Genomic DNA, 22,443 nt, shown 5'->3' with positions numbered 1-22,443 from the left:
TTAGAATTTGAATATGTTATTTATTTATTTAAGCCATGCTTACTTTTTAATCATTTTAATGTATTTTTTACTTTATTTAAAGAGCGTGTTTACGTTTTAATATTTCTTTTTGACTAAATTTAAAGAGACTACTTTAAAGACTAAATTAATTTAGGTAGTCTTCAATATTTCTTAATTTAAAAAATTCAAAATTTATTTAAACCCTTATTTTCATTTAATTATTTAACAACTATTAAGTTGTTAAGTTAACTATTTAGTTTTAACAACTATTAAAGGCTTCATTCAGCGCGCTTCGGATGTTTTAAATTTTGAACTTCGGTCACACTTGAATAAAAAACAAATTTAAACCCCGAATTTGATTTGCAATTGGATCTTTAACTATTTGTCGGGCAGAATAAATCGGGTTGCAAGATGACCACGCCTGTGCCCCGCCGCACCAAGGACATGATGGCACTGGGACTGGATTCCGACTCGGAGGACGACTTTAACACGCCATACCGACCACGACAAGCGGCGGCGGGAGAACGAAAACAGCAGCCAGTAGCGTCTTTCCAAGTCCAAACGAAAGGCAAGGAGAACGAACCGCATCCCCTGCCCACAAATATGCTGTAAGAACTGGGACATCAATGTCCAGTATCGCATAATATCACCTGTTCCCTATACATAAGTCCTCCCGAGTCTGCAAGGATCTCAATTCCAGATCCCTTTTGGGTCGTCATTGTCTAAAGGTCTTTTCTATCCAAGTTGGTCTGTCCATCGAGACTAACCTGTATCTTCTAGACATACACCTTCTTCTAGTATACACCTTAAACATCAAACCCACCTAACTTAATCTATATTAACTCACAAGTAAAAGGATTTTTATTACAAGATCACCTAGGGATGGTTATTAATGCTACATTCAACGTTTTTATCAATTCTAGACCTCGCCGAGTGTCCGAGTTGACTATGATGGATTCGGACAGTGACGAGGAGGACATCAAGAGCAATCACAACCTTAACTGCGCCATCCTAAACGATTCCTTTGTGCTGAGCCCATCTCAAGAGTTAACAAACAGCAACAGCAACATTACCACTCGTAGAACATCAAGTGCCGTCCCCCTCAAACAATCCGATTCGAATCTCTCGTTCCTGGGAAGATTCAACGACATGGGCATCAATTGCAGCAGTCAGGGATCACCTGTTGCGAACTCGGAAAAACAAGTGGCCAAAAAGACAGCGCCCACGCTTCAAGCTGCACCAAGTGCCACCGAAAGGCGCCCACTCCAAGAGACCGAGACGCCACTGCGTAATGAATTAGCCTCCACCTCGAAGACGAAGCCGGATGCAGACTTCATTACCCCCCAAGTGCGAACAATAGGTTCCACACTGGCTGGAAAAAGTCGAAGTGCGGTGTCCAATGACTTCCGTGCGCAGAAAGTGCTCTTCCAAACACCCATGACCGTGAGTCGTGCTGCTCCAGTGGCCTCCGATAGCATAAGCTTCTCCCTGTGCGACACCATCACAGAAAGCCCGGACATTCCAGAGCCTCCGAAAAAGGCAGAACCACCAAAGAATCAGCACCCTTCCAAGAAGTCCCTAGATAATGTTTTCCGGGAGACGGACAAGGATAACGCGCCAGTCAAGGTGGATATTGTGGAACCAAAGGAGCTGGTGCTGATTCCGGCAGTTGCTGTACCTCCAGAGCAGCCTTCCCACCCTTCTCACAAGACATCTAATATTTTAAAAATGAAGAATCATGAGTATACGATTGACAAGAAACTGGGCTGTGGCGGCTCCAGCTCTGTTTATTTGGCACGCCGATCGGATTCCGGAAATGAGTTCGCCCTGAAGGTGGTGGATCTGCAGGCCGATCCACAAGTGGTACAGGGGTATCTAAACGAAACCAAACTTCTGGCAAAGCTACAAGGGAACGTTTGTGTTGTGGCACTTTACGATTAGTAAATATTTTTAGATACTGTCTTCTTGGTAACGTCACTGTTTAAGAACTCTTTTTTTCCTTAGTCAACTTGTGCGCGAGGAGTCCAAGCTGTACATGGTGATGGAGAAAGGCGACTGCGACTTGAACAAGATCCTGCAGAGCTACTCCACCAACCTTCCTCTCTATAGCCTGATGAACATCCTGTACCAAATGCTGCAAGCGGTCAACTACATTCACCAACACGGTGTCATCCATTCGGATCTCAAGCCGGCAAATTTCCTGATGGTCAGCGGCAGACTGAAGTTGATCGATTTTGGCATAGCCAGCAATATCGCTGTGGACTCGACGAGCATCATCAAATTCTCGCAGGCGGGCACCTTTAACTACATTAGTCCGGAGGCGTTGACGGACACCTCCACGGGAAATAGTCCGATGCGTAAAGCCGATCAGCCCAAGATCAAGATCTCGACCAAATCGGACGTGTGGTCGCTGGGCTGCATCCTTTACCTGCTACTCTACCAAAAGACACCGTTCGGCCACATCCGAAATGTCTATGCCAAGATGAGTGCAATCACTGCACCGGGCACCAGCATCGAGTATCCCGCCATTCCACCCTACTATCCCATCATGCTGGTTCATGTGAGTGTTGGGCAGGATGAAGCTTTTACACTTAGAAATATTTCGAATCCAACTATCTCTGCTCTATTTGCAGATGGCCAAGAACTGCCTCCAGCTGAATCCCAAAAAGCGGCCGTCGTGCACCGAACTATTACAGTACCCATTCCATATGATCATTCCGCTGCAGAACCTGCAGATACCCAGCAGAACCGCCAACAGCAATTAAGCACGAAAGCTCAGCTAATTATTAGTGAAATGTCAAAGGTCAAATGTCTTTCTCATATGTGTGTGTATATATTTAATTCTCATTTATCGTAAATTAAACATCATAAATCCTTATAATGCTGTTATAGCTCGTTCTTTTGTTTGTTGTGGTTGCTGATGGGCTTGAATTTCTTGGTTTGCCTAATTTTTCAGTATGTCGCATGCAACAGGTTCCGACAATAGATAGCTAGTTAGCATTCGTGTTTAATTTGCGTTTACTTATAAGATAGGTTCTCATTCAGTTTTATATAAAAATAGTTGTTTTCTTGTTTATTTACGCTTAATTAAATGTTGCTGCTGCCATTTGCTCTTCCTGGGATTAAATACTTTGCTCTGCCTAGCGGCGGAAAATTAAAAGTTCACAGAAAAACAGAAAACATTAATGGAAAACATACAAAATTCACAATGGCCCAGAGCATACGTACGTTCATACTATTAGTTTGTTTATTTTATGTGTATTTGCATTTTAAGTAGCTGGGTTTTAAATTCATTTGCTTAACATAAGATACATATACAATTGTTTAAAGCGCGTTTTTAAATGCAAGTATAACACAAAAATAATCGCATGCAAAGTATGGGTTAAATAATAATTAGAAAGTAGCAGCAGCAATGGATTTTTCGCGGTTTCTCCGGGTTGGTTTGCTTTTTCTTGGGAGGGCTTGGGTGGAAATTGCCTGTTTCTGTAATCAGAGTCGGACTTTTCCTTTGCTAGCATTTCTTCTCTTCTCGTTTAACATTGCACAAGTTTCGATTGTTATCATTATCTTGCTTTAGTTATGTGTATATAATTTCTTAAAGCGTTCCATAGTTCTTCATTCTCATAATTGTTGGTTCTCGCTACTATAAAATGTTAAATGTTGCTGTTGTGGGGCATGCTTTAAGTTTACTTTTTCCTCGCCTTTTTTTTTTGTTACATTAACTTTAAACTTAATAGATTTTTAGAGTTGTTTCTTTTTTACTGTTGCTGTTCTTATGGAAGTTGGACAAACTCTGCGGTTGCTTGTCAGTTTATCGTCGTTGTTGGCCTCCTTCCCTTTCCGCATATGTTTCGACATTAAATGTCCTGCAAAAGAACAAAAATATTTTAAACCTAGTTATTATAGACTAGCAACAAAATTCCTTACCTATTCTCCGTTTGAGGCATGCTGCTGCAGCGTAAGGATCAGCTGCTCCTTCTGCTCGACGATGCCACGCCAGTGCTCGTCCTGCTCACGAGCACGGTCTTCCAAGTCCATCAATGTGTTGGTCTGTTCGTAAGATGTAATTGTCACTTGATCGATTATAAATTACTATAAGGCAAAAGTACTTACCGTCTTGGTGACCAGCTGGGTGAGCTTGTCGTTGCACTCCCGCAGCTGCAGGTTCTGTTTGTGCAGCTCCTGCTGCTCGACGGCGGAGGAGGATTGGCTATTCGAACTACTATTATTGCTACTAATATTGTTGTGGGTGCTATTGTGGTTGCTACTGCTACTGTTGTTTGATTGTGTGGACTTATGACTACTGCTGCTCTGCTTCTCGGACTTCTCCGCATCGAGCTTCTGCCGCAGCTTATCCTGCTGCTGCTTGACATGGGTGGCCAGGACCTGTTCCAGCCACTGGTCAAAGGATGCTTGCAGGGCATTTCCCGACTGCGCTTTAACAGCGTCGGGATAAAGGCGCTGGTAGAGATCCCGGATCCTCTGCTGCTCGCTCTTGGCTGAACTGGCACTACCACCTCCATTGGCGGCCACGGCCTTCTGTTGCTGCAGCTGCAGCTCTTTGTGTTGTTGCTGCAAAGATTAATGCATACAATTACAATTTAAAATGAATTAGGCTCTACGAATTTTCAGATGAAATCATATAGGCAAGCAGAAGAAGCTGACAAAGATCATGCACTTACGCCTACGGACTGCGCTGAATTTGTTTTCGTCTTAGCTGTTAATGCTTCGGCATTTTGCAACGCTTCAATCAACTTCCAATTTTTCATACGCACGTCCTGACGAAACACGAATACGTGGCAATTAGTAAAGGATTCAGAAAAGGCACACAAAGGATGCAGATGCAACAGGCAGAACGAACGACGGCATAACAACTCGAATGCAACGCTTCAGGATTACACTTAGTTTGGTTCAAATTGTGTTGAAATCCTTTTCAATTTAATCATCTGTATTCATTATTAATCTTCATGCATAAGTCTTGACATATATATACCATCAATTTTAGGATTTAGGATTACAAAGTAAAGTGCAATAAAGTTTAAAATAGGTGGTTCGTAAATAAGGAATGTAATGGGAATGCAACACAAAAAGAAGTTTTTTAACATATTTCTAGTTATCGAATTCATTCTCTACTCACATTGTTTTTCTCCCGCTGCTCCTGGAGCTCCTGTTGCAGATGTTGCTCCTTGGCCTGCAGCTGATCGGCCCGCTGCTGAGCCTCCAGGAGCTGCGACTGCAGAGCGTTGGCTTGCTTCTGCTGCTGGGCCTGGGCATCCGTCAGCGAACCAACCTGCGAGCGAAGAGCATTCAGCTCCTGCTGCTTCTGGGCCAGCGCTTCGGTCTGAACCTGGGCCTGCTCCGACTGGGCGGCGGTGGCCTGAACCGCGCTGTTGGCGGCTTGGGTGAGCTGTTGGCTGAGCGCAACGTTGCGGGCCTCCAGGACGGACAAGTTCTGTCGCAGCTCCTGCAACTCGGCGGCGTGGACGCGCTGTAGCTCCGACTGAGTCTGTTGAACAGAGCTCAGCTCCTGCTTGAGGTCGGCGTTCTCCGCCTCCAGCTGCTTGCGCTGCTCCAGCTCAAAGATGCTGTTGTTCTGGCGCGCTTCCAGCTCTTCGCGTTGCAGCTCCAGGGCTTGCAGCTGCTGAGCCTGCTGCTGAATCACCTCGTTCTTCTGCTGGGTCTCTGCATTAACGAATGCGGTCATTTCCGCCAGGCACTTTTCCTTGTGTGCGAGATCCTGTTGCAAACGTTGCAACTGAACCAGATCCTGCGAATTGGCTTGCTTCTCCCTCCGAAGGGTCTAAAACAAAGAATGAATTATTTGTAGAAAATTAGAATATAGGCTCTGTTTGAAAATATTCCCATAAACTTCAGAAGCTGTTCTTACCGTAAGCTGCTGTCGCTCAAGCGTCAACTTGTCATTCAGACTGGACAGCTCCTGGTTGAGGGCGGCTAGCTCCTGCTCCTTGCCTTGCAACTTATCGATATAGGCCTGGTTTCGGGCATGCATCTGGGCGCGTTCTGTGTTAACCTCTTGGCGCAGTTCGCGCAGCTTAGCCTGAATTCCGATGGAGGCCTCCTGCTCCTCGGCCAGCAGTTTTTCCTTCTCCTCCAGCTGGCGCTTGAGTTTCTGGCAGATGTCATCCGACCACTCAGAGTGCGAAGAGGGCATATCCTGTTGCTTGTTTAGCAGATAGTCGATGAGTATCTGAATCTCTGAGCGATTAAGCTCGGCACGGGAAAACACATTCATCAGAGCGTTAACGCCAATGGTCTGGTTCTGGTGATCGGCCAGTTTATCCAAAGCATGAGCCAAATCCTTAGTCGATAGGGTTTCCTTATGATTCTGTTTCTTGTTTTGCTGCTGCTGCTTGGTCTTGTTGTTGGCCTGGTTGTGCTGCGTTTTGGGTGAGCCATTCTGCTGCTGCTGCTGTTGCTTGAGGATCTGCTTGGTCACTACGGGTGCTTCAGTTTCGACAGCTGCGACCTTCTCCTTCTTGGACACATTGCCTCCGGCGACCTTCTTCTGACTTTGCTGCTTGTTGTTGTTGTCCTCTTTGCGTTCCTTTTGCTCCTGCTTCTTCAGCTCCACCACATCCTTGGGGACCTTGGTTTCAAAATTATTCAAAGTTGGTGTCTCCTCGGCGTTAGCTGGAGGCTTAACAGCAACAGTTTCGTTCTTGTTGACCAGGATTCCGGCTGTCTTGTTGTTGGCTCCGTTACGCTTATCCTTCTTTCCCTTTTTGCCAGCCCCAGAAGGTTGGTTCTCCTTCTCAGCCACGCTACTAGGTCGTCGCTGATCAGTGAGGACCTCTGCATCGGGTTCAAATTCAACGTGCTGCTTGGACAGACCGGGTTCCTCGCCAGCCACGGAGCCCTGACCCTCCGACTGACCATCGGAGTAGTCTTCGGCTTCCTCTGGTTCCGGCTCGTTGTTCACATCCCGCTGCTGTTCCCGCTGACGTTGCTTCTTTTCGCGCTTAAGTTCCTTCTTCTTGGGCTTCTTGGTAGCGGCGCCACCGGCCGCCTTGTAGAGATTGGCGCTCAGGGCTCGCTTCTCGGCCACCACCTCCTCGAAAGTCTTGCGCCGGAAGATCTTATTGATGAACAGGAACGAGAGCAGCGAGGCGCTGACCACACAACCGATGACGATCAGTATGTGGAAGTCCATATTTGCATAACTTTCCGGTTGAGCCGTGGATTTTTCTCAGGGATCTCCTTTGCGAATGCTGTTGAATAAATAGAGATTCTCGTTAGTATTTTTTCCAATTTAGCCATATTATATGGTATCTATTTCTAGCTATTTGCAGTTGCAGGTGTAAATACTTATAAAAAAATGTTCGATATCATTGATAAGGAGAAACCCGGAATTACGGCCACATTTCCCGTTTGGTTTCCAGGGAAAGCAACCAACAAAGCAAAAAATAATCTCAGGTGTGGAAATGTTAGAAATGCTCTTTAGGGTCACTTGTGTATAAACTTTTGCTATCAAACTCATTTCGTAGCATTATCAGCTTTTTTCAGCCTGAGAACCGCTACAATGTAGTACAAACTGATGACGTGGGGCTCAAAAATCGAAAAACGCCGAAGAAATGCCCACTAAAAAAGGCAGATCAAGAACACTACATTCAATGGCAATTACGCTGTATATAGCCGGATTGTTTGAGTTGAACGTGCTTATCGGTTTACCGGCCGGAAAATGGTTCAGAGCCCAACACAAGTTCTCCTTTTGTATGAACACGTTGTTATTGCTGCAGATGACTGGGTTCGCTGGTCGTTATATTAATAAAACGCTGTGCGGTTGATAATTTCATTGTTGTTTTTGCTCTGCTGAGATAAAAACAAATGCACTGCTGAATCGCTCAATATTCCTGGTATTCCGGATTATACAGTGGAAATCCGCATGGCCCAACCCAATAAATCCCCATGAATTTCAAATTTAGGCAAAAAGGTCATTTGAATTTCATTTAGCGCAGGCAGGGCGATAAGAAATCCCAGCTGGAATTATCGATTCCTCAAAGAACCCAGCTATTAAGAGAAAAAAATGTATTCCGGGCAGCAGAGGGGACCCGCCAAAGTCACAAAGAATAAAATTAGCTTATGAAGCAGCTGCTGGGTAGCCTTGAACGAAAGTTGGTAGACATTCCCAGCAGCCAAAGGTGTTGACGCAGATTGAAAGGAACTCACAAGACAATCCGAAAAACAATAACAATTTAAAATAACTCAAAGTCTAGGTTCTGACGCACACGTATGCAAATTTTCCAATTCGCTCACTGGCAAAAAAAATCAGCACTGTTTAATCTATTTTCGTTAAACTTTACGAGTCTCTTCCGATGGACACGATGCGAATGCCAAAGGCTAGTGAAAAGATTCGCAGCAGAGCTGGGCTCGCAACTAGAGATCTCTCCTCAGCTCTCTACACTTGAAGCAATTCCCAAGATCGACTAAAATTTATGTATGAATATGTTATTTTCTGAATGTTTTCTTTCAGGTCTGGCTTTTAAAGTGTAGAGCAACGTAAGTGAAAGTTACGTTTTATGAGAGCAAGATATTAATGAAGAATCAGCAAACAAAATGGCAATAAGTCTTGAGTTTAAAATATTTAATGACATTACTTGTACCATCAAAATGAACAGTTATCTTTGAAACCTTCAATTAATATATATTCGTAGTTTGTACATTTTTTGAAAGGAAAAGTACTAATACTAACCACAGGAAGTATTATTCTCAGTGTATTTGCGCTCCGTGGCACTTTTCTCTCTTCGCTCCCACCGCAAACAGTTAGAACAAAACTTGAAATTTCGCTGGCTCCGCGAGCTCAGTGGAAGAATTCACAAATTGCAAAAATTTAAATTCAAGGTTGTTGCTCTCTGCGGCTGCGATAACTGGCAGGTCGGGTATTTATTTTCCTCTGTTGGTTTGTCAAGTTCTGGCTTCTTATTTCTGCTGCTTTGCTGGCTCGCGTCATGTTTCTGGCTAGAAGATTCTGGCTGTGTTTCGGTTTCTTCTTATCCACAATCAACAAACATTTCAAAGGGGCTTTCAAAAATACTGGGTTACGTGATACTGGGTAAACGAATAATCCTTATACAGCAAATCTTTCCGGGTTTACTCTATCTATAAGATGGTAACGTTTTTACATCTTAATTTCATTTCCAGACTTCTCTTATTAACAAATGTAACCATTTGCAGTGATTGCAACTGTTGTACTGCGATCGTCGTGAAAATTTAGATGGTTCAAAACATCTTCACTACAATTTATGAAAGTTTTTACAGCTCAAATTGTCTATTATCAAGCCGACATTCATTTCTACGGATGGGTGGACTGACCCCAAAGTTAAATTAATATTTAATTGCACAATGGGAACGGGTTTCCGTCAAACAAATCGATGGCATTTAACGGAAAGTAAGTAAAGTCCGGGCTGCGGATTCCGATTCCGTGCGTATTGTGGCGGGGGAGGAAGAAGCAGCAGAAGTGGCGGCGGCAGAAGAGAGCCAAAGCCAAAAGAGAATAAAAAGCACAATAAAAACGCCGGTAAAGGTCATCAACCGGAAGAAAAGCGCCCATGTGTGTGTGACTGTGACTCGCCAGCGGTTTTTTGTAAGTTTTTGTATAAACGAGTGTGTGAAAGTCGAAATCCTGCTGCCAATTATCATTATGACCATCTATAAATAATTATGTATTATGGTCGAACAGCATGCAAAACACGCTGGCTGCTCGGCCTCGTTACAGCCAACTGACAAACTGGCAAACGGACAAACTGGCAAACTGACATCGAACTGCACAGTTGGCCTAATTTTACCGTTTTTCCTTCTATCTTTCTGTGCCGTTGCTTCCCTGCCTCCCTCCCCCTTTCCTTTCGCGGCGCCCCAGTGTTCAATTAGCTGCCTGCTCACACACACACTCGCACTTGCTGGCACATGGAATTTCTCCCCTGTCGGTGAGCACCGGCCAGAAATGCCAAGTTGACCATTTTCTGGCCTTTGGAGGCAGCGTGTTTGAAGTGGGTCAAGTATTCGCCCCATGCGATTACATCTCTTCAAATGGAAATAAAAAAATTATTGATCCTCGCAACTATGTGAAATTATTAAAGACCTTGTGCTAATTATAAATGTCTTAATGTTTCTAAAAAAATTGCTGTTTTTCATAATTAACTTACATATCTTAATAAATTTTTAAAACTGAAAACTTCCAATTTATTGAAAATTTAACCAGGTTCTCCATTTTATATTTTCTTTGTTCTTTCTTAAAATAATAATTTGAAATTATACTTTTACTAGCTCGCTTTCGCAGCAGCATCACTGATAACGGTGCCAGTGCTTTTCTCGCTCTCTCTGTCACCGCTGACAGCGAGAGCGTACTCGCACTCATTCATTATTTTTCATCTATTTATTCATAAATGCATTTTTTGCCCCTGCTATTTTCAGCGGCTCAAGAGTTTTAATTTTAGAAAGCACTGCTCCCTACTTTTCGTCTTTTTCTCCCGTAATATTTATGCAACATGCAATGCTGCTTTATTTTTCTCTGTGGGAAAGAGAGCGTGGCATGTTTTATTTTTGCGGTGTGTGGTGTCTTCTTGTTATTCCTGCGTGGGAGCGTCAGGTTCCAAGTTCGTCTCCCTAATTTTTTCTTTTGGTCCACAGATGGAAGGTTGGTCTAAAATGTGGAGTGACTCATAAAGGCTATAAATAGGCAAATTGATATTGTCTAAAGCTGGCGGTTAATGGTTATTGATTGCTGACGTAGACGTCGATAGCATTTGTTGATTGTCAATTGGTTTTCCCCGATGACGAACGATTTTTGAGTCCATGATTTATTGGACTGCAGCCGCTCTGCTCTGCCCGCTCTCTCTTTTGAGCTCTCCTCCGCTCTCGCTCCTTTGATAAGCCCGAATATGCTTATGTGTATGTGTGTGTGTGTGAGGTCAGCGCCTCAATTATGCTCATTTCTTGTCTTTTTCTTTGATAAAATCAGCGAACAACAAATGTGGCAGGGCGGGGGCAAGGGCCCGGCCAGACGGCGGCGACCGAGATTTTTGGCAATTCAAAGCAGTCAGCTGTCCCCTTTGCTCATAATTAAGCAATGGGGAGCAGTGAAAGTGTGTCGGCTGCTAATTGGCAGCTTGAATAATTGCACACCGATAAATAAAGTAGTGGCTTCCTTTTTCCTCTCAAGACAAAAGGGCGTCGCACTGCACTTACACACATGCACATACACCGCTCTACCCTTCTTATCAACAGCCTCTATACTTCTAACGCTGATTTTCTGCCGATTTTAAGCCACTTGCAACGTCAACAATTTTCACAACATTTCACATTTACAATGCAGTCTTTCTTTTCCTTCTTCTTTTCTTTTTGTTGGAAACGCATCCGCCATTTGCAAGCCACTTGTGTATGTGTGTGCCGGAGCGCTGCGCCTGTTTGAGTGTGTGTGGGAGGTTGTCGCGTCGACAGTTTTTTCATCACTTTTCTTGGACTTAGATACGCTTTATCAAACTAGGTCTTACTTGCAACTTTTCAACTTTTTCTTAACTTTCTTATGTCTTTCGGCTGTGGACTTACACTTTTTCGTTAGTGGGAAAATTGAAACATTTGCAAACAGAGTGACCGTGGCGACATACTCCAAAAATCCCGCCAGTCACAAAATAATCCTAAATTTTGACGCGTAGCGTTGACTCGAACCACCTGCACGATGCGCGATGTTTTTGTAGCCGAGACACACTATATTGGCAGAGCGATGTTTTATCGTATACACAAACCAAATTGAAATTCTTCACCGGAGATTTTATCGCGACTGTGCCATGGTCGCACTGATTAGCTCACCCAAACGTTCATTGAATTTGTTTTGATTATCTCAAAATAAATACCTATTTTCTCAATTTTCCTGACAAGAATGACATCGATTGCCAAGTCCATAGTGCTATTGGCATCCCTGGCCACATTCGCGTACTCCCTGTACGTGGTTGGGAGCCTGATGATGTTCCTCTCGACGCCTCGTTCGATTTCCAAGGCACACACCTGGATTTTCAATTTACTGGACAACAAGTCGCGCCTGCAGACCGCCTATGGACCCGTGGTGTTCGATACCCTCTACCTGATCGGATTCATCTTCCAGCACAGCTTCCTCAAGTCAGCCGTGGTCAAGAAGCTGCTGGCCAAGTTGGGCTTGTCGGGAGCGGAGCGCACTATTTATAGCCTGACGTCATCGCTTTGTTTACATGTTTGTATACCCACAAATTGGACAGAAATAGCTGCCAACTGCAACTTTGGACATTTCAGTATTTGATCGCCAACTGGCTGCCCGCACAGTCGATTGTTCTGTGGCAAATTGATGTGGAGCAGAGTGCTCCGCTTTGGTGGACCTTCGTGATCACCCATGGCATCTGCTGGGTGGTCATCTTTGGCGGCAGTTTGGTGATGGATCTGCCAGAGCTGCTGGGCGTAAAGCAAGCCTACTACGATCTGAAGGCCTACGGACCGCCCATCAGCTACAAATCCGGGGAATTGCGCAATCTGTACGCACATGTGAGACATCCCTCGTTTGTGGGCCTGTCGGTCATCCTGTTCGCCACGAATGTGATGAGCGTGGATCGGCTAGTCATGGCCTTGCTCCTGACCACCTACATGTACCTGGCCTGGTCCACAGATCAGAACGATGTGGCCTATCAGAAGATTCAACTGCAGCGCAAGAAACTCGAACTGAAGGCCCAGTAAACTTAATCTCCAAAGTGTTCTTACTAAGATCTAGTTGTAAGTTGACATGAGTTTGTATTGAATAATACTTTTATAACAATTTCCGTTTCCGAATCAGAACGAAACAAATATTGAAAAAACTAAAAGATATACATATATGGTTCAGTTATTACTAGCTTAGATATTTATTTTAAAATTTAAGTCATTCTTACGATAGAAGGATCAAAGGGCTGTCCTTTAAACGGCGAACCTTCGGCATCCCAGGCAGCTTTCAAGCGATCCAGGGTTATCGCTTGGTCGGGGCTTGAGGTCTGAATTTCATTTTGTTGCTTGTCTGCTGCCAACTGCTGGACCCTAAGCTTTTCTATGGTGGCCTGAGTTTCCTCCGGCAAATCATTGATAAAGCGTTCGCATTCAATCTTCTTTGCATCGATTTCTGGATCACCTTCGAAGAGCCGCTCCCACCAGAGCTCCTTTGCTTTATCTACAGTTGGGGAATATATATATTAAAATGGTTTATGAAGATGTTTTAGGTGAATGCTCACCGCAACTTATGATCAATCGGTTCTGGTCAATCGTCCACACCGCCTCGTTGTGTTTAATCCGCTGGCTCAGGTTTCCATTGAGGATGACCGTCTCTGGGCTGTGCTTGCTGCTCACTTTGATGTGCTGGGCCTGAATAGAAATGTGCAGCTTCTTCGCCGTTTGATGATCCTTGGGAAGCAGAGCCTGCACCTCCACTTCCTTCAGGGTTTGCGACCAGCAGTGCGATTCGAAAACATCTCCGTTTTTGTAGTCGCTGGGGGAGAACTTTGACTGTTCTTTCCCTTTTTGTGACGGCTGGCTTTCTATGGGTTTCATTTCCGCGTCCTGAGGAACATCTTCGCTTTCCAGAACCACTTCTTCGACGGCAGGCGGAGCCGTTTCCCCATCATCTGCACCGCCTTCCGCGGGCAGGGATTGGAGCAAGCAATCCGGATCGTAGCGCTGCATGGCGCCATATAGAATCTGATCCCTCACGCCTTTGGGAAAGCCTATTTTATCCGATTCATCGCGTTTTGTGTGATAAAAATCGGTGCTAACAAAGGGAAATGGGTCTACAGTTTTGTTAAGGATCTTGATATAAAATTTTTTACTTGCGTCGCAGAAAGCCGAAAATGGAGTCCAGGAAACCGGTAATTGTTTTCCGATCCTGCAGAATTTCCATTAGCATAGCATCGTTTCGCTGAAATTCCATTTTTTTAGGAATAGTAACCGCCGAAAACTAAAATAGTTTAGAACGCTTTAACCTTAACATCTGTTGTGCACGTCTATCGATAACAATACATTTAAAACGGTGATAGCTTATTGATATATTTTAAAGTTGTTAAACATATATAATAATAATAGAAATCTAGTTCTATTAGAAAATAAGGTCAATAAGCCATTTGTTGATAGAATTAACAAATCCTAGTTTTGTTACCCAATCAAGTTGGCAGCTCTGCGTCAAACTTGGTATATCGATAGTTGTCGCCTTACTTCCCAAATCCATTTCCAAATTGTTATTATTGAAATAATTTAAAAAATGATCGGTAGACTTTCTTTTTGGAACAAGGACAACGGTTCCAACGAGGTGGACTGCTTGGCCTGCCGTCTGGTCAGTGGCTTTGGACTCCTGGGAATCGGTGCCTTCCTATTGGCACAGTCGAAAAAGAGGCGATCGAAACCTCTGGAGAATTTCACTATGAAAGGCTTAGCTGCAGGTGAGCCACTTGGGATCTTAAATCCGGTTTTATGTTTACTCCTTTCTCCTTCTCCGCCCCCAGCCGTTGGAGTTCTGGGCGTGGCCCGCCTGGCAGACGCGAAATTCCTGAAGGCAACCGCCGTGGAGCCAAAGGAACAGGAAAATACTGGCACTGATCATCAGTTCTTTTCTAGACGTTAATTCAATTACTTTTTAATTCTAATCGTAGACTCGCTAACTATATAAATATTAATGTTTTCTTTTGTACGACCATGCGGCAATAAAATAATAGAGCTGTTACCTTTTTTAAGAATTTTTTCTATTCAAAATTATTGAAAACGAAACCATGTTTGTTTTATGGAATTTATGATTTATTTTAAATAAATAAATTACAAAGGCGTACATAATATTGCATCTTTTGAAAACATGATCATAAATAAACATATGTTTGTAGAAAATATCTAGAGCATTCTTATTTTATAGCTTTTAAAAAAGGTGTTTGCTTGTTCATAGCTTGGCTGTTGCACATCTATTGATTTCTGCTAAATGTGTTGCTTGGCTTTAAAGGATATTTTATAGATACAATTTCAAAACTTTTCTGTTTCATTCAAAGCAACAAATTTACATGTAGACCTCTGTAATTGTGTCCTTCACTGTTAATCGCCTAGAATCCCACTTTCCCCAGCTTGGTATCAGTCTTTGGATTGGCCGTGATGTTCTGCACCGCCACAATGGTCTCATTGATGTGTGTCTGCAGCTCGCGTAGGCTCTGGATCTGGAGAAGACGTAGGATGCGCATGGGCAGGTCCAGGGCAGGGTCGTTGGACGAGACGACGTCGTTTCCCTTGTCGAAAGGGAAGGGTTTGCCCAATACCGGCTTGCGACCCTTGGCGGCGGGCGAGAGGCGTTCGTGCACCACGCGAGCGATAGCCTCCAGCTGCAACAGATGGTTAGGGTGGTGCTGCACATTCAGTTTGCTGGCCAGCAGACGGACTGCATCCACGAACGCTTTTTCCTGAGCTGGTGGGAAGAAAGAATTAATACTTTTAGTATTTCACCTGATTATTATATAAATTTGAAGTTCCTTAAATGTTAAATTGGGTAAAATGAAACCTTACTATTAATATTTCCCTCGAAAATAGCCTGGACCTTCTGTTGGGTCTGCTTGCCATTGCTTTGGGGTGGCACCTGTTTGCTGTTAATCGAGGCAAACTGGTCAGGATCATCGAGGAAGTCCAGGCGCACGGCATAGCTGAGAATCCAGGACAGCTGCTCCTGGCGGGTCTCCAGGGGCGGCATGTTAAGATCGGCACAGTACTTCAAGTAGCCCTCCTTCCAGATCTCAGGGTTGTCGACATTGCGCAGCTTACAACGATCCTCTATGGAGTAAAGCCGGATCTTCTGGTCCTCCAACCATAGGACTGTGTTGGCGAATTCCTTGCGATCTGCGGAACGGAAAGAAATAAAGAAAAGGATGACTTATAGCCCCATCAGGCGGAAAACTAGGACACTTACCGCTTATCACCACTTCGGTGAAACCGGGATGACCCAGTACATCGAGTTTAATTTTGAGCGACAGCATGCTTGCAACGGATTTCAATACAAAAATCGATTCGCTCCGTAAATTACAAAAAATGTCAGCCGGTTGTGCTTGTACTTATTTAAGGGATGGAACATTAAAAGTGAAGAACTATCGACGTAGAAATTGGACTGCCAACTTGCTGTAACAAAGCTGTTCGAATTTTATAATCTTGAAAAAGTATCGAGATATAATTTTTAAATCAATTTTTTGTAGGGAACTCCTTACTTTCAAACATAATATTTCCGATTATTATTTTTTTTTACACATTATAGTATTCAAATAAGCTCTTCATTGACCGATTAAAATTGTCAATTAAAAAATTGTTCCACCGTTAAATGTTATTTAGCCAACCAAAAAAGAAGATTTATCTTAAAAAGCTCAAATTTATCCCGGAACTAAAAAATTCTGAATATTAATGTAAGTTATTTTAGAATTGTAAATTTAAACAAATTGACAGTATAATAACAATGCACAAATTCCCAATCTGGTAACAGCTACCTCAATGCTGAAAAAACAGGCTAACAACTTTTCTTGTTACTGGACTTTTCAAAACCTTGACATTGTATTTAGGTGCCCAATTGCATATTATCTCGAATATACATTTATCATAATCTTCCGCTCAACAGTGAATGCCCTACGCTGAACAGAAGCAATATAGCTTATAGCACTGAAAAAATAAAAAATGAGTTCTAAAAACTATTTCCACACCAGAAATTATTTATCCCTTATCCCTTATTCGCGATAAGAAACGACAAGTACAAAGGCTGTATTGTATATCATATATGTATGTATATTAATTAAATAATTAAATTAAGTTTGAGGGACATACATTTACATCCTAGCAAATTATAGACTAATAACTACACGTTATATATCGAGATGCTGAGTTATAATATTTGTTTGCAAACAACTACACGAATACACGTATCAACAGCAGCACGTTCCTATTATCTCCCAATATCTTGCAGTTCATCTGGATCCAGAGGATCGCCACCGGAAACCGGAAGGATCTCTAGACTTGCTCAAACCAGAATCTGGAGACAGTTCATGTTCGATCTCTCTTATGTAGCACGTTAATTATGTGTGAGAAAGTTTAGTATACAAATTGGTGCACCCACCCATGTATGGTTTTGCATTAATTGTTTATTGGTTTCCTAACGCCAAGCATTTTGGGTGTGGGTGTGGGTGTGTGTTATTAGTCCTTTTTGCGTGCTTCTCTACAGCTTTATTTCGATTTGCTTCGCTTTGTGTTTTATAGCATTTTATGGTTGCGTTTTGTTTTGCTTTGTTTTCTTGGTTTTATTTGTTTTATATTTTAAATTAAGATTAAGATAAAAACCGAATTATTTATCTTGTCATTTAAGCCTTAAGTAAGTTCGATATAAAATAAAACGAAGCAGCAGCACTTCCAGCAAATAATACAGTTAACATAAGATTACAGCATTAGGGTTTCATTTTTTCGATTTTTCATGTTTCGTTTATATTAATTATGTATGTATATGTTATGTATTTTTATATATTATATCACCTAATTTGATTTCCATTTAAATTGTTTGCTTGCCTTCATCTGTGGGTTTTTCAATTTTGCCTGTTTGCTTGTTTATCTCGCTTAATTTCATTTCGATTCGCCTCCGAGCTATGCGATTAAAACTAAGAAGTTGGAATTTTCGCAGCCCATCCATACATCATACACATAAACATAATACGAAATGCAGTGCTGCCACTTACATGTGCCTTGTAACATTGCGTAAAAATAAAAATACAGTGAAATTTACATAATAGTTAAGTATGTACAATGGTTTTTAGTCATCTCTTAGGATTAGTTCTCCTGCAACACCGAGTCCACATTGAATCCAATAAACTTATATACGTGTTGCTTTTAAATATTTCCGCGTGAACTTCGCTGTTCGTTCAGTTTGATCAGTTTATGAGTACCTATGCTGCACATTGTGGTATTATGTAGGTATTAGTAAGTGGTAGAATTTAAAAACTATCCTGTATGTATTTATATATCAATGTCTAGATGTACGTATGTATGCATTCATCCCTTTTACATACACAATTCATTCTCATGTAATTTAATGTTAGTTTATGCATTTATTTATATATATATTTAATATACGATAAACCGTAGCGTGCGTATGCATATGTATGTGTTAGTTATTCCTCCTCGCTCGTCGCTTCATTTTAATTAAATTTAGTACAATAAGTATGCTGTGTGCTTGAATTTCGCTCTTAACTTTGTTATCCTCCGTTTCTTATCTTCATGTTCGACTCAATAATAATCCCCGATCCTATATCTCGATCGGTTAGTATCAGTGGTTCTGCTCCGAACAGTTTCCGTTTCGAATGATCATAACTACGCTGCTGCAATTTCTTAATGCTTAGGGTTTAGGTTTAGTTATCATATTTACTATTTTTAGATTTGAGTGAAAAAATATACAGTTGTTATTGTATTGACTGTTACAGTGATGGATAGGCGAGCCATTCCATCGCAGATACATTGCAGGCGCTGCACCTGCTGAGTTCCCGTTTACGTATCCTTGGAGTTCGGACACGAGTTCTCGCACACCTTGACTCTCTCCTTGGCGCCATACTTAAGTAAATTTACATGCCCACCCCACATGGATGCAGGTATCATCTTCTGCTCTTGCACTTCGGAGTTGCTCCTGGGCCCGCTGTTCTTTCACCGAACTCCAGCTTAGTCGACTGCTCCTCGCGGGGTTCGTGGCCAGTAGTAGGACGCTGGCATCATTGTCGTATACTACGCAACTGCTGTCGTTGTTCCTGCATTGGTTGGTGGAGGTGCCGCTGGTTGGGCGACCGCTGCTCCAGCGGACACGCTCGACGATGTGGGCGGACCAACGGAAGCAGCTGCCGCCGCCGCAGCTGCTGCTGCCGCTGCACTGGCATTGCTCAAAGCCGCAGCAGCGGCCGCAGCTGCAGCCGCCTTGCTCACCTGCTGCTGATCGCTGGCAATCGCTGCTGCTGTCGCTGATGGTGCTCCTGTTGCGGCTGCTGATGGAGCGGCTACCGTGATCGCCGATTGGCTGCTGATTGCACTGCTACTGTGGCTGCTGTTGGTGGTGCTGTTGTTCGTCTGGTTGCTGCTGGCCGTACCGCAGCTGTTGCTGTTGGTGCTACTGTTGCTCACGTCGTTGAACGTCGCTGCCGGCGGCAACTGCTGGCTACTGTTGCTGTTCTCATCGTTGACCACTGCTGTAGTGGCTGCTGGTGCGGGCTTCGCTTCAGTGGAACTCGATTCCGTCGATGCAGTCTCCGCTTTTACTGTCGCACTTCCTCCTGCACTGGCTGCTTGCTTCTCTGCAGGACCAGGTCGCAGCTGTTGTTGTTGCCGCTGCTGCAGCAGACGGAACTCCACGGAGTGAATAGGACCTGTTCCTCGCGACACTTGGTAAAGAACACGCGAAATAATCAGAGCCACCTGTTGGTCCAGGATGTGCGACATGACCAGACCAAGCAGACGCTGTTCTTGTTGCATGAACAGCGACCGGTTGTCCGGATGCTTGGCCAGATGGAGCAGGGTGCCGGCAGCTCTCCGCAGCATGTCCAGGCTGGTGCCCATCGAGTCCGGATTCTCGCGCAGGTAGTTGATTCCGTGCTGGTTCGCCACACCTAGCGCCGTCTGTTCGGCCTGCTCAATGAAGGCCACCAGGTATGAGATGCACGGAGACTGAAGCGCCACAGTCCGAGCCATGGCGCTGTCAGCAGCGGCAAGGTAGTGCAGCAGGTTCACAGAGAACTCTCGCAGCACCTGATCCTCGTTGCGGCACAGATGTCGGGTGAGCACGGCACACAGCTTTTCCAGTCGGGAGAATGGTGGAGTGGCAATGACGAGGTCTACATTGGCGTCCGTCACGCACAGCTTGCAAAGAGCCTCGAGTGCCAGTCGTTGTGGCGAGAGAACACTGTTGGGTCCGCATGAAGGGAACGGATCCTGTCCATGAGCACTCGGGCATACGGCCCAGTGCAGCAGACCGTCGATCAAGGGGCGGGCAATCAGCTCATCGTAGCGCGACAGCTCCAAGTGTCCAGCAATGTTGGCCATGGCAACCAGCATATTCTCCCGAATGGTAATTAGATAGTCCCACCACCATTCACGTTCGCCCTGCAGCGAACTGCACGAGTCACTGAAGTCCGTATCCTCCTCGCGATCGTAGTTACGCGTCTTCGGTGTGCGCCGCAAGTGCTCGTGGTTCAGGAGCAGCAGTTGACCAAGAACCGCCAGAAATCTGGTAGACTTGGCCAGCACCGTCTCGTTGCCGGGCACAAATGTCAGGTTGCGGAAGATGTTGGAGAGAGCGATGCAGCGCCGCGCTAACGAGTCTTGGCTCTCGCTGACCAGGTGCAGCGACGCCTCATCTCGTGTGTAGCACTCGTCCTCAAAGCTGGAGTCACGCCTTCTCTGAAGCACCCGCGCTTCATCTTTGGCAGTCGTCCGGGGATCGAAACTGGCGGGAGTCGAGGAGCAGGGTGCCACACCATTGGTCAGACGTTGCTGCGGTGCTTCGATATCCATATCAACGGGGCGACAATCGCTGTCCGCCGTACCTGGCTCCTTTTTGACTTCGGCGTTTGGTTGGGCAAATTCCTCACTCGTCAGCTTGGACTTCTTGCCTTCGGCGTGGACTCCGCTGCTGCTGCTGCCTCCGCTTACCAATCGCCGTTTCTTGTTAAACGTCTGTTCCTCGGTACTATTCTCCTCCGACTTTATATCTGGCTTCCTGGATGAGGAAGCCAACTCCGTTCGCTTTTTTCCCTTCTTGTCAGAGCGGATGTAGCGTGCAAATGGAATGTTAACTATCTCCGACTTGAAGACGTCAATAATGCCGTCTAAGGGATCTGGCTCTGTGAACCCGTACGTCCAGGCATCGCTGCCTACGGGTTCTAGCTGCTCATACAGGCGGTTGGTGTCTATGTCCCACGCCTTTTGGCGCTCATCTACAAATATGTCGTTCTCGGCGGGCTGTATGCGCACTGGCACACCCTTTCGCGTGACCATCGTGTAGTTGGGCGTAAAGGAGAGCAGCAGTGAGCGCTCCTCAGGATTAGGCTGTACTCGCACTTGACCCAAATCAATTCCCTCGTCGGCGTCTTCTGAGTCGCTGCCATTGCCGGCTCCATTCTTGCCACTGCGATCCATATTCTCATAATGCCGCCTGCGGTTGTAGCTGCTAATGCTTCGCACACATCGAGGTTGCCGTCCGCTGGTCCGCAGCTTTTCGCACATCACTGTGCCGCTGTCCGCGTCGTCATCCGCATCTTCCGCCAGCAGAGCGGACTGCTCCTCGTTTTCCCGTTCGTCGAACATCTCGGCGAGATTTTTCTGAAAGTGTTCAAGCAACAGAGTCAACAGGCCGGGCAGGTTTGAAATGCCAAAGAACTGGACAGTTGAGTCATCGAATAATAGCACATTAAGCACATCTAGTGCCCACGTGCACTCGGTCAGCAGACCAGATCGCATGGCCATGAATATACGCCATGGATCCACCGGGCACACGTCCGCCTTCGTGAGCCGCTTTCTTCGGTAAAGTATAGGCGTGGTGGATTCCACGCTGTCATGTGGAAAGATCAGCTCCTTCTTTACCAGCTGCGCTCCACCTCCGGGCATTCCTGGAGGACCGTATCCACCGGGGGCAGTCTGGTTTGGCGGCATTTGGTGCGGATGCTGGTGCTGCGGATGCTGATGGGGATGTGGGTGTTGGTGCGGGGGAGGCTGCTGCTGCAAAGGCTGTTGCTGCATTGCCTGTCCCGGCATTGGTGGTGGCTTTTGCGACATCATGCCGCCGGGTGGCCCCTGGCCCACTTGTTGACCCACACCCTGTGATGGTGGCGGTGGCATAGCGTAAGGTGGCTTAACCATTCCACCGGGTCCCACTTGAGGCAATCCTGGCGATGGAACGCCGCCGTGGGATGCCTGTTGCGGCGGTGGCTGCGGGACTCCACCTTGTTGTTGCGACTGCTGCTGCTGTGCCGGCATGCCGGGCATCCTATTCTGCTGGCCTGGCCCAGAGGGCGGGCGAAGTGGTGAGCCCGGAGGTGCTATTCCTGATTGCGCAGTTTGCCCGGGGTTCATCTGTGCCCACTGTGGCGGCGCCTGAGGAGGCTGCTGCCCAGGAGGTCCAGCCACCTGCTGATACGGCGGTTGCTGCTGTTGCTGTTGAGGCTGCTGTTGCTGCTGAGGTGGCGGCGGAGGACCTTGTTGAGGCGGATAGCGGTGCTGATCCCATTGAGCCACTCCTGCCGGCTGCTGGATGGGCGGTCCATGTGGTGCGCCTGGCGGAGGCGCAGCACCGCGCGGCGGAGCACCTCCCCAATTTTGCGGAGCAGGCGATGATGGGTATTGTGGCCGGTACTGCTGGGTACCGCTTTGCCAAGCACCTGATTAAAAATAAAAAGTCCATTATTGGTCATTTGCTATACT

At 45.3% G+C, this 22,443-nt stretch overlaps 7 protein-coding genes across 20 annotated transcripts in view; 3 read left to right on the top strand and 4 right to left on the bottom strand.

Annotated features, from left to right (window-relative positions):
- Nucleotides 1-308: 308 nt before the first annotated feature.
- On the top strand, nt 309-3,366 carry LOC6616702 (dual specificity protein kinase Ttk). The gene is made up of 4 exons (XM_002041021.2): nt 309-608; nt 924-1,940; nt 2,005-2,560; nt 2,634-3,366. The coding sequence occupies exons 1-4, from the start codon at nt 412-414 to the stop codon at nt 2,763-2,765; spliced, it is 1,902 nt and encodes a 633-aa protein (XP_002041057.1). The 5' UTR covers nt 309-411; the 3' UTR covers nt 2,766-3,366.
- Nucleotides 2,812-11,633, bottom strand: LOC116801428 (ribosome-binding protein 1). 4 transcript variants are annotated; one of them, XM_032720882.1, is made up of 7 exons: nt 11,563-11,633; nt 5,888-7,229; nt 5,138-5,800; nt 4,683-4,778; nt 4,114-4,572; nt 3,928-4,050; nt 2,812-3,866 (listed from the first exon to the last, which is right to left on the bottom strand). In XM_032720882.1, the coding sequence occupies exons 2-6, from the start codon at nt 7,169-7,171 to the stop codon at nt 3,928-3,930; spliced, it is 2,625 nt and encodes an 874-aa protein (XP_032576773.1). In that variant the 5' UTR covers nt 7,172-7,229; nt 11,563-11,633; the 3' UTR covers nt 2,812-3,866. The 4 variants fall into 4 exon arrangements, with proteins under 4 accessions (XP_032576773.1, XP_032576775.1, XP_032576774.1 ...); XM_032720884.1 differs by lacking the exon at nt 11,563-11,633 and adding an exon at nt 11,508-11,561; XM_032720883.1 differs by lacking the exon at nt 11,563-11,633 and adding an exon at nt 8,711-9,093.
- A 160-nt stretch (nt 11,634-11,793) lies between these two features.
- On the top strand, nt 11,794-12,862 carry LOC6616700 (nurim homolog). Its single transcript, XM_002041019.2, has 2 exons — nt 11,794-12,220; nt 12,280-12,862. The coding sequence occupies exons 1-2, from the start codon at nt 11,894-11,896 to the stop codon at nt 12,712-12,714; spliced, it is 762 nt and encodes a 253-aa protein (XP_002041055.1). The 5' UTR covers nt 11,794-11,893; the 3' UTR covers nt 12,715-12,862.
- LOC6616699 (nudC domain-containing protein 3) lies at nt 12,848-14,004 on the bottom strand. Its single transcript, XM_002041018.2, has 3 exons — nt 13,830-14,004; nt 13,239-13,771; nt 12,848-13,177 (listed from the first exon to the last, which is right to left on the bottom strand). The coding sequence occupies exons 1-3, from the start codon at nt 13,928-13,930 to the stop codon at nt 12,891-12,893; spliced, it is 921 nt and encodes a 306-aa protein (XP_002041054.1). The 5' UTR covers nt 13,931-14,004; the 3' UTR covers nt 12,848-12,890.
- A 166-nt stretch (nt 14,005-14,170) lies between these two features.
- LOC6616698 lies at nt 14,171-14,729 on the top strand. Its single transcript, XM_002041017.2, has 2 exons — nt 14,171-14,435; nt 14,499-14,729. Exons 1-2 carry the CDS (start codon nt 14,258-14,260, stop codon nt 14,615-14,617), a joined length of 297 nt encoding a protein of 98 aa, XP_002041053.1. The 5' UTR covers nt 14,171-14,257; the 3' UTR covers nt 14,618-14,729.
- A 197-nt stretch (nt 14,730-14,926) lies between these two features.
- Nucleotides 14,927-16,096, bottom strand: LOC6616697 (RNA transcription, translation and transport factor protein). The gene is made up of 3 exons (XM_002041016.2): nt 15,932-16,096; nt 15,535-15,861; nt 14,927-15,436 (listed from the first exon to the last, which is right to left on the bottom strand). Exons 1-3 carry the CDS (start codon nt 15,996-15,998, stop codon nt 15,081-15,083), a joined length of 750 nt encoding a protein of 249 aa, XP_002041052.1. The 5' UTR covers nt 15,999-16,096; the 3' UTR covers nt 14,927-15,080.
- A 1,025-nt stretch (nt 16,097-17,121) lies between these two features.
- LOC6616696 (trithorax group protein osa) overlaps nt 17,122-22,443 on the bottom strand; it is a 29,970-nt gene continuing 24,648 nt past the window's right edge. For all 11 annotated transcript variants that reach the window (XM_032720873.1, XM_032720877.1, XM_032720872.1 and 8 more), the window contains one exon: nt 17,122-22,400. In XM_032720873.1, the coding sequence (XP_032576764.1) occupies nt 18,763-22,400 (3,638 nt within the window). In that variant the 3' untranslated portion in view covers nt 17,122-18,762. The remainder of the gene's footprint in view (nt 22,401-22,443) is intronic.

Source organism: Drosophila sechellia, chromosome 3R (assembly GCF_004382195.2).
Source record: "Drosophila sechellia strain sech25 chromosome 3R, ASM438219v1, whole genome shotgun sequence".
NCBI classification, from domain to species: domain Eukaryota; kingdom Metazoa; phylum Arthropoda; class Insecta; order Diptera; family Drosophilidae; genus Drosophila; species Drosophila sechellia.
Note: the sequence above shows the minus strand (reverse complement) of the source record. Positions and strands in the feature narration are given on the sequence as shown.

Coding starts and splice junctions, on each gene's coding strand:
- LOC6616702 (XM_002041021.2), top strand. CDS start 412: ATGACCACGCCTGTGCCCCGCCGCACCAAGGACATGATGGCACTGGGA. Junction 1,941..2,004: donor GTTGTGGCACTTTACGATTA/GTAAATATTTTT, acceptor TTTTTTCCTTAG/TCAACTTGTGCGCGAGGAGT. Junction 2,561..2,633: donor ATCCCATCATGCTGGTTCAT/GTGAGTGTTGGG, acceptor CTCTATTTGCAG/ATGGCCAAGAACTGCCTCCA.
- LOC116801428 (XM_032720882.1), bottom strand. CDS start 7,171: ATGGACTTCCACATACTGATCGTCATCGGTTGTGTGGTCAGCGCCTCG. Junction 5,801..5,887: donor TTGAGCGACAGCAGCTTACG/GTAAGAACAGCT, acceptor TCTTTGTTTTAG/ACCCTTCGGAGGGAGAAGCA. Junction 4,779..5,137: donor AGCAGCGGGAGAAAAACAAT/GTGAGTAGAGAA, acceptor GTGTTTCGTCAG/GACGTGCGTATGAAAAATTG.
- LOC6616700 (XM_002041019.2), top strand. CDS start 11,894: ATGACATCGATTGCCAAGTCCATAGTGCTATTGGCATCCCTGGCCACA. Junction 12,221..12,279: donor CGTCATCGCTTTGTTTACAT/GTTTGTATACCC, acceptor TGGACATTTCAG/TATTTGATCGCCAACTGGCT.
- LOC6616699 (XM_002041018.2), bottom strand. CDS start 13,930: ATGGAATTTCAGCGAAACGATGCTATGCTAATGGAAATTCTGCAGGAT. Junction 13,772..13,829: donor TTCGGCTTTCTGCGACGCAA/GTAAAAAATTTT, acceptor TCCCTTTGTTAG/CACCGATTTTTATCACACAA. Junction 13,178..13,238: donor CCGATTGATCATAAGTTGCG/GTGAGCATTCAC, acceptor CCCCAACTGTAG/ATAAAGCAAAGGAGCTCTGG.
- LOC6616698 (XM_002041017.2), top strand. CDS start 14,258: ATGATCGGTAGACTTTCTTTTTGGAACAAGGACAACGGTTCCAACGAG. Junction 14,436..14,498: donor TATGAAAGGCTTAGCTGCAG/GTGAGCCACTTG, acceptor CTCCGCCCCCAG/CCGTTGGAGTTCTGGGCGTG.
- LOC6616697 (XM_002041016.2), bottom strand. CDS start 15,998: ATGCTGTCGCTCAAAATTAAACTCGATGTACTGGGTCATCCCGGTTTC. Junction 15,862..15,931: donor CACCGAAGTGGTGATAAGCG/GTAAGTGTCCTA, acceptor TCCGTTCCGCAG/ATCGCAAGGAATTCGCCAAC. Junction 15,437..15,534: donor TTTCGAGGGAAATATTAATA/GTAAGGTTTCAT, acceptor TCTTCCCACCAG/CTCAGGAAAAAGCGTTCGTG.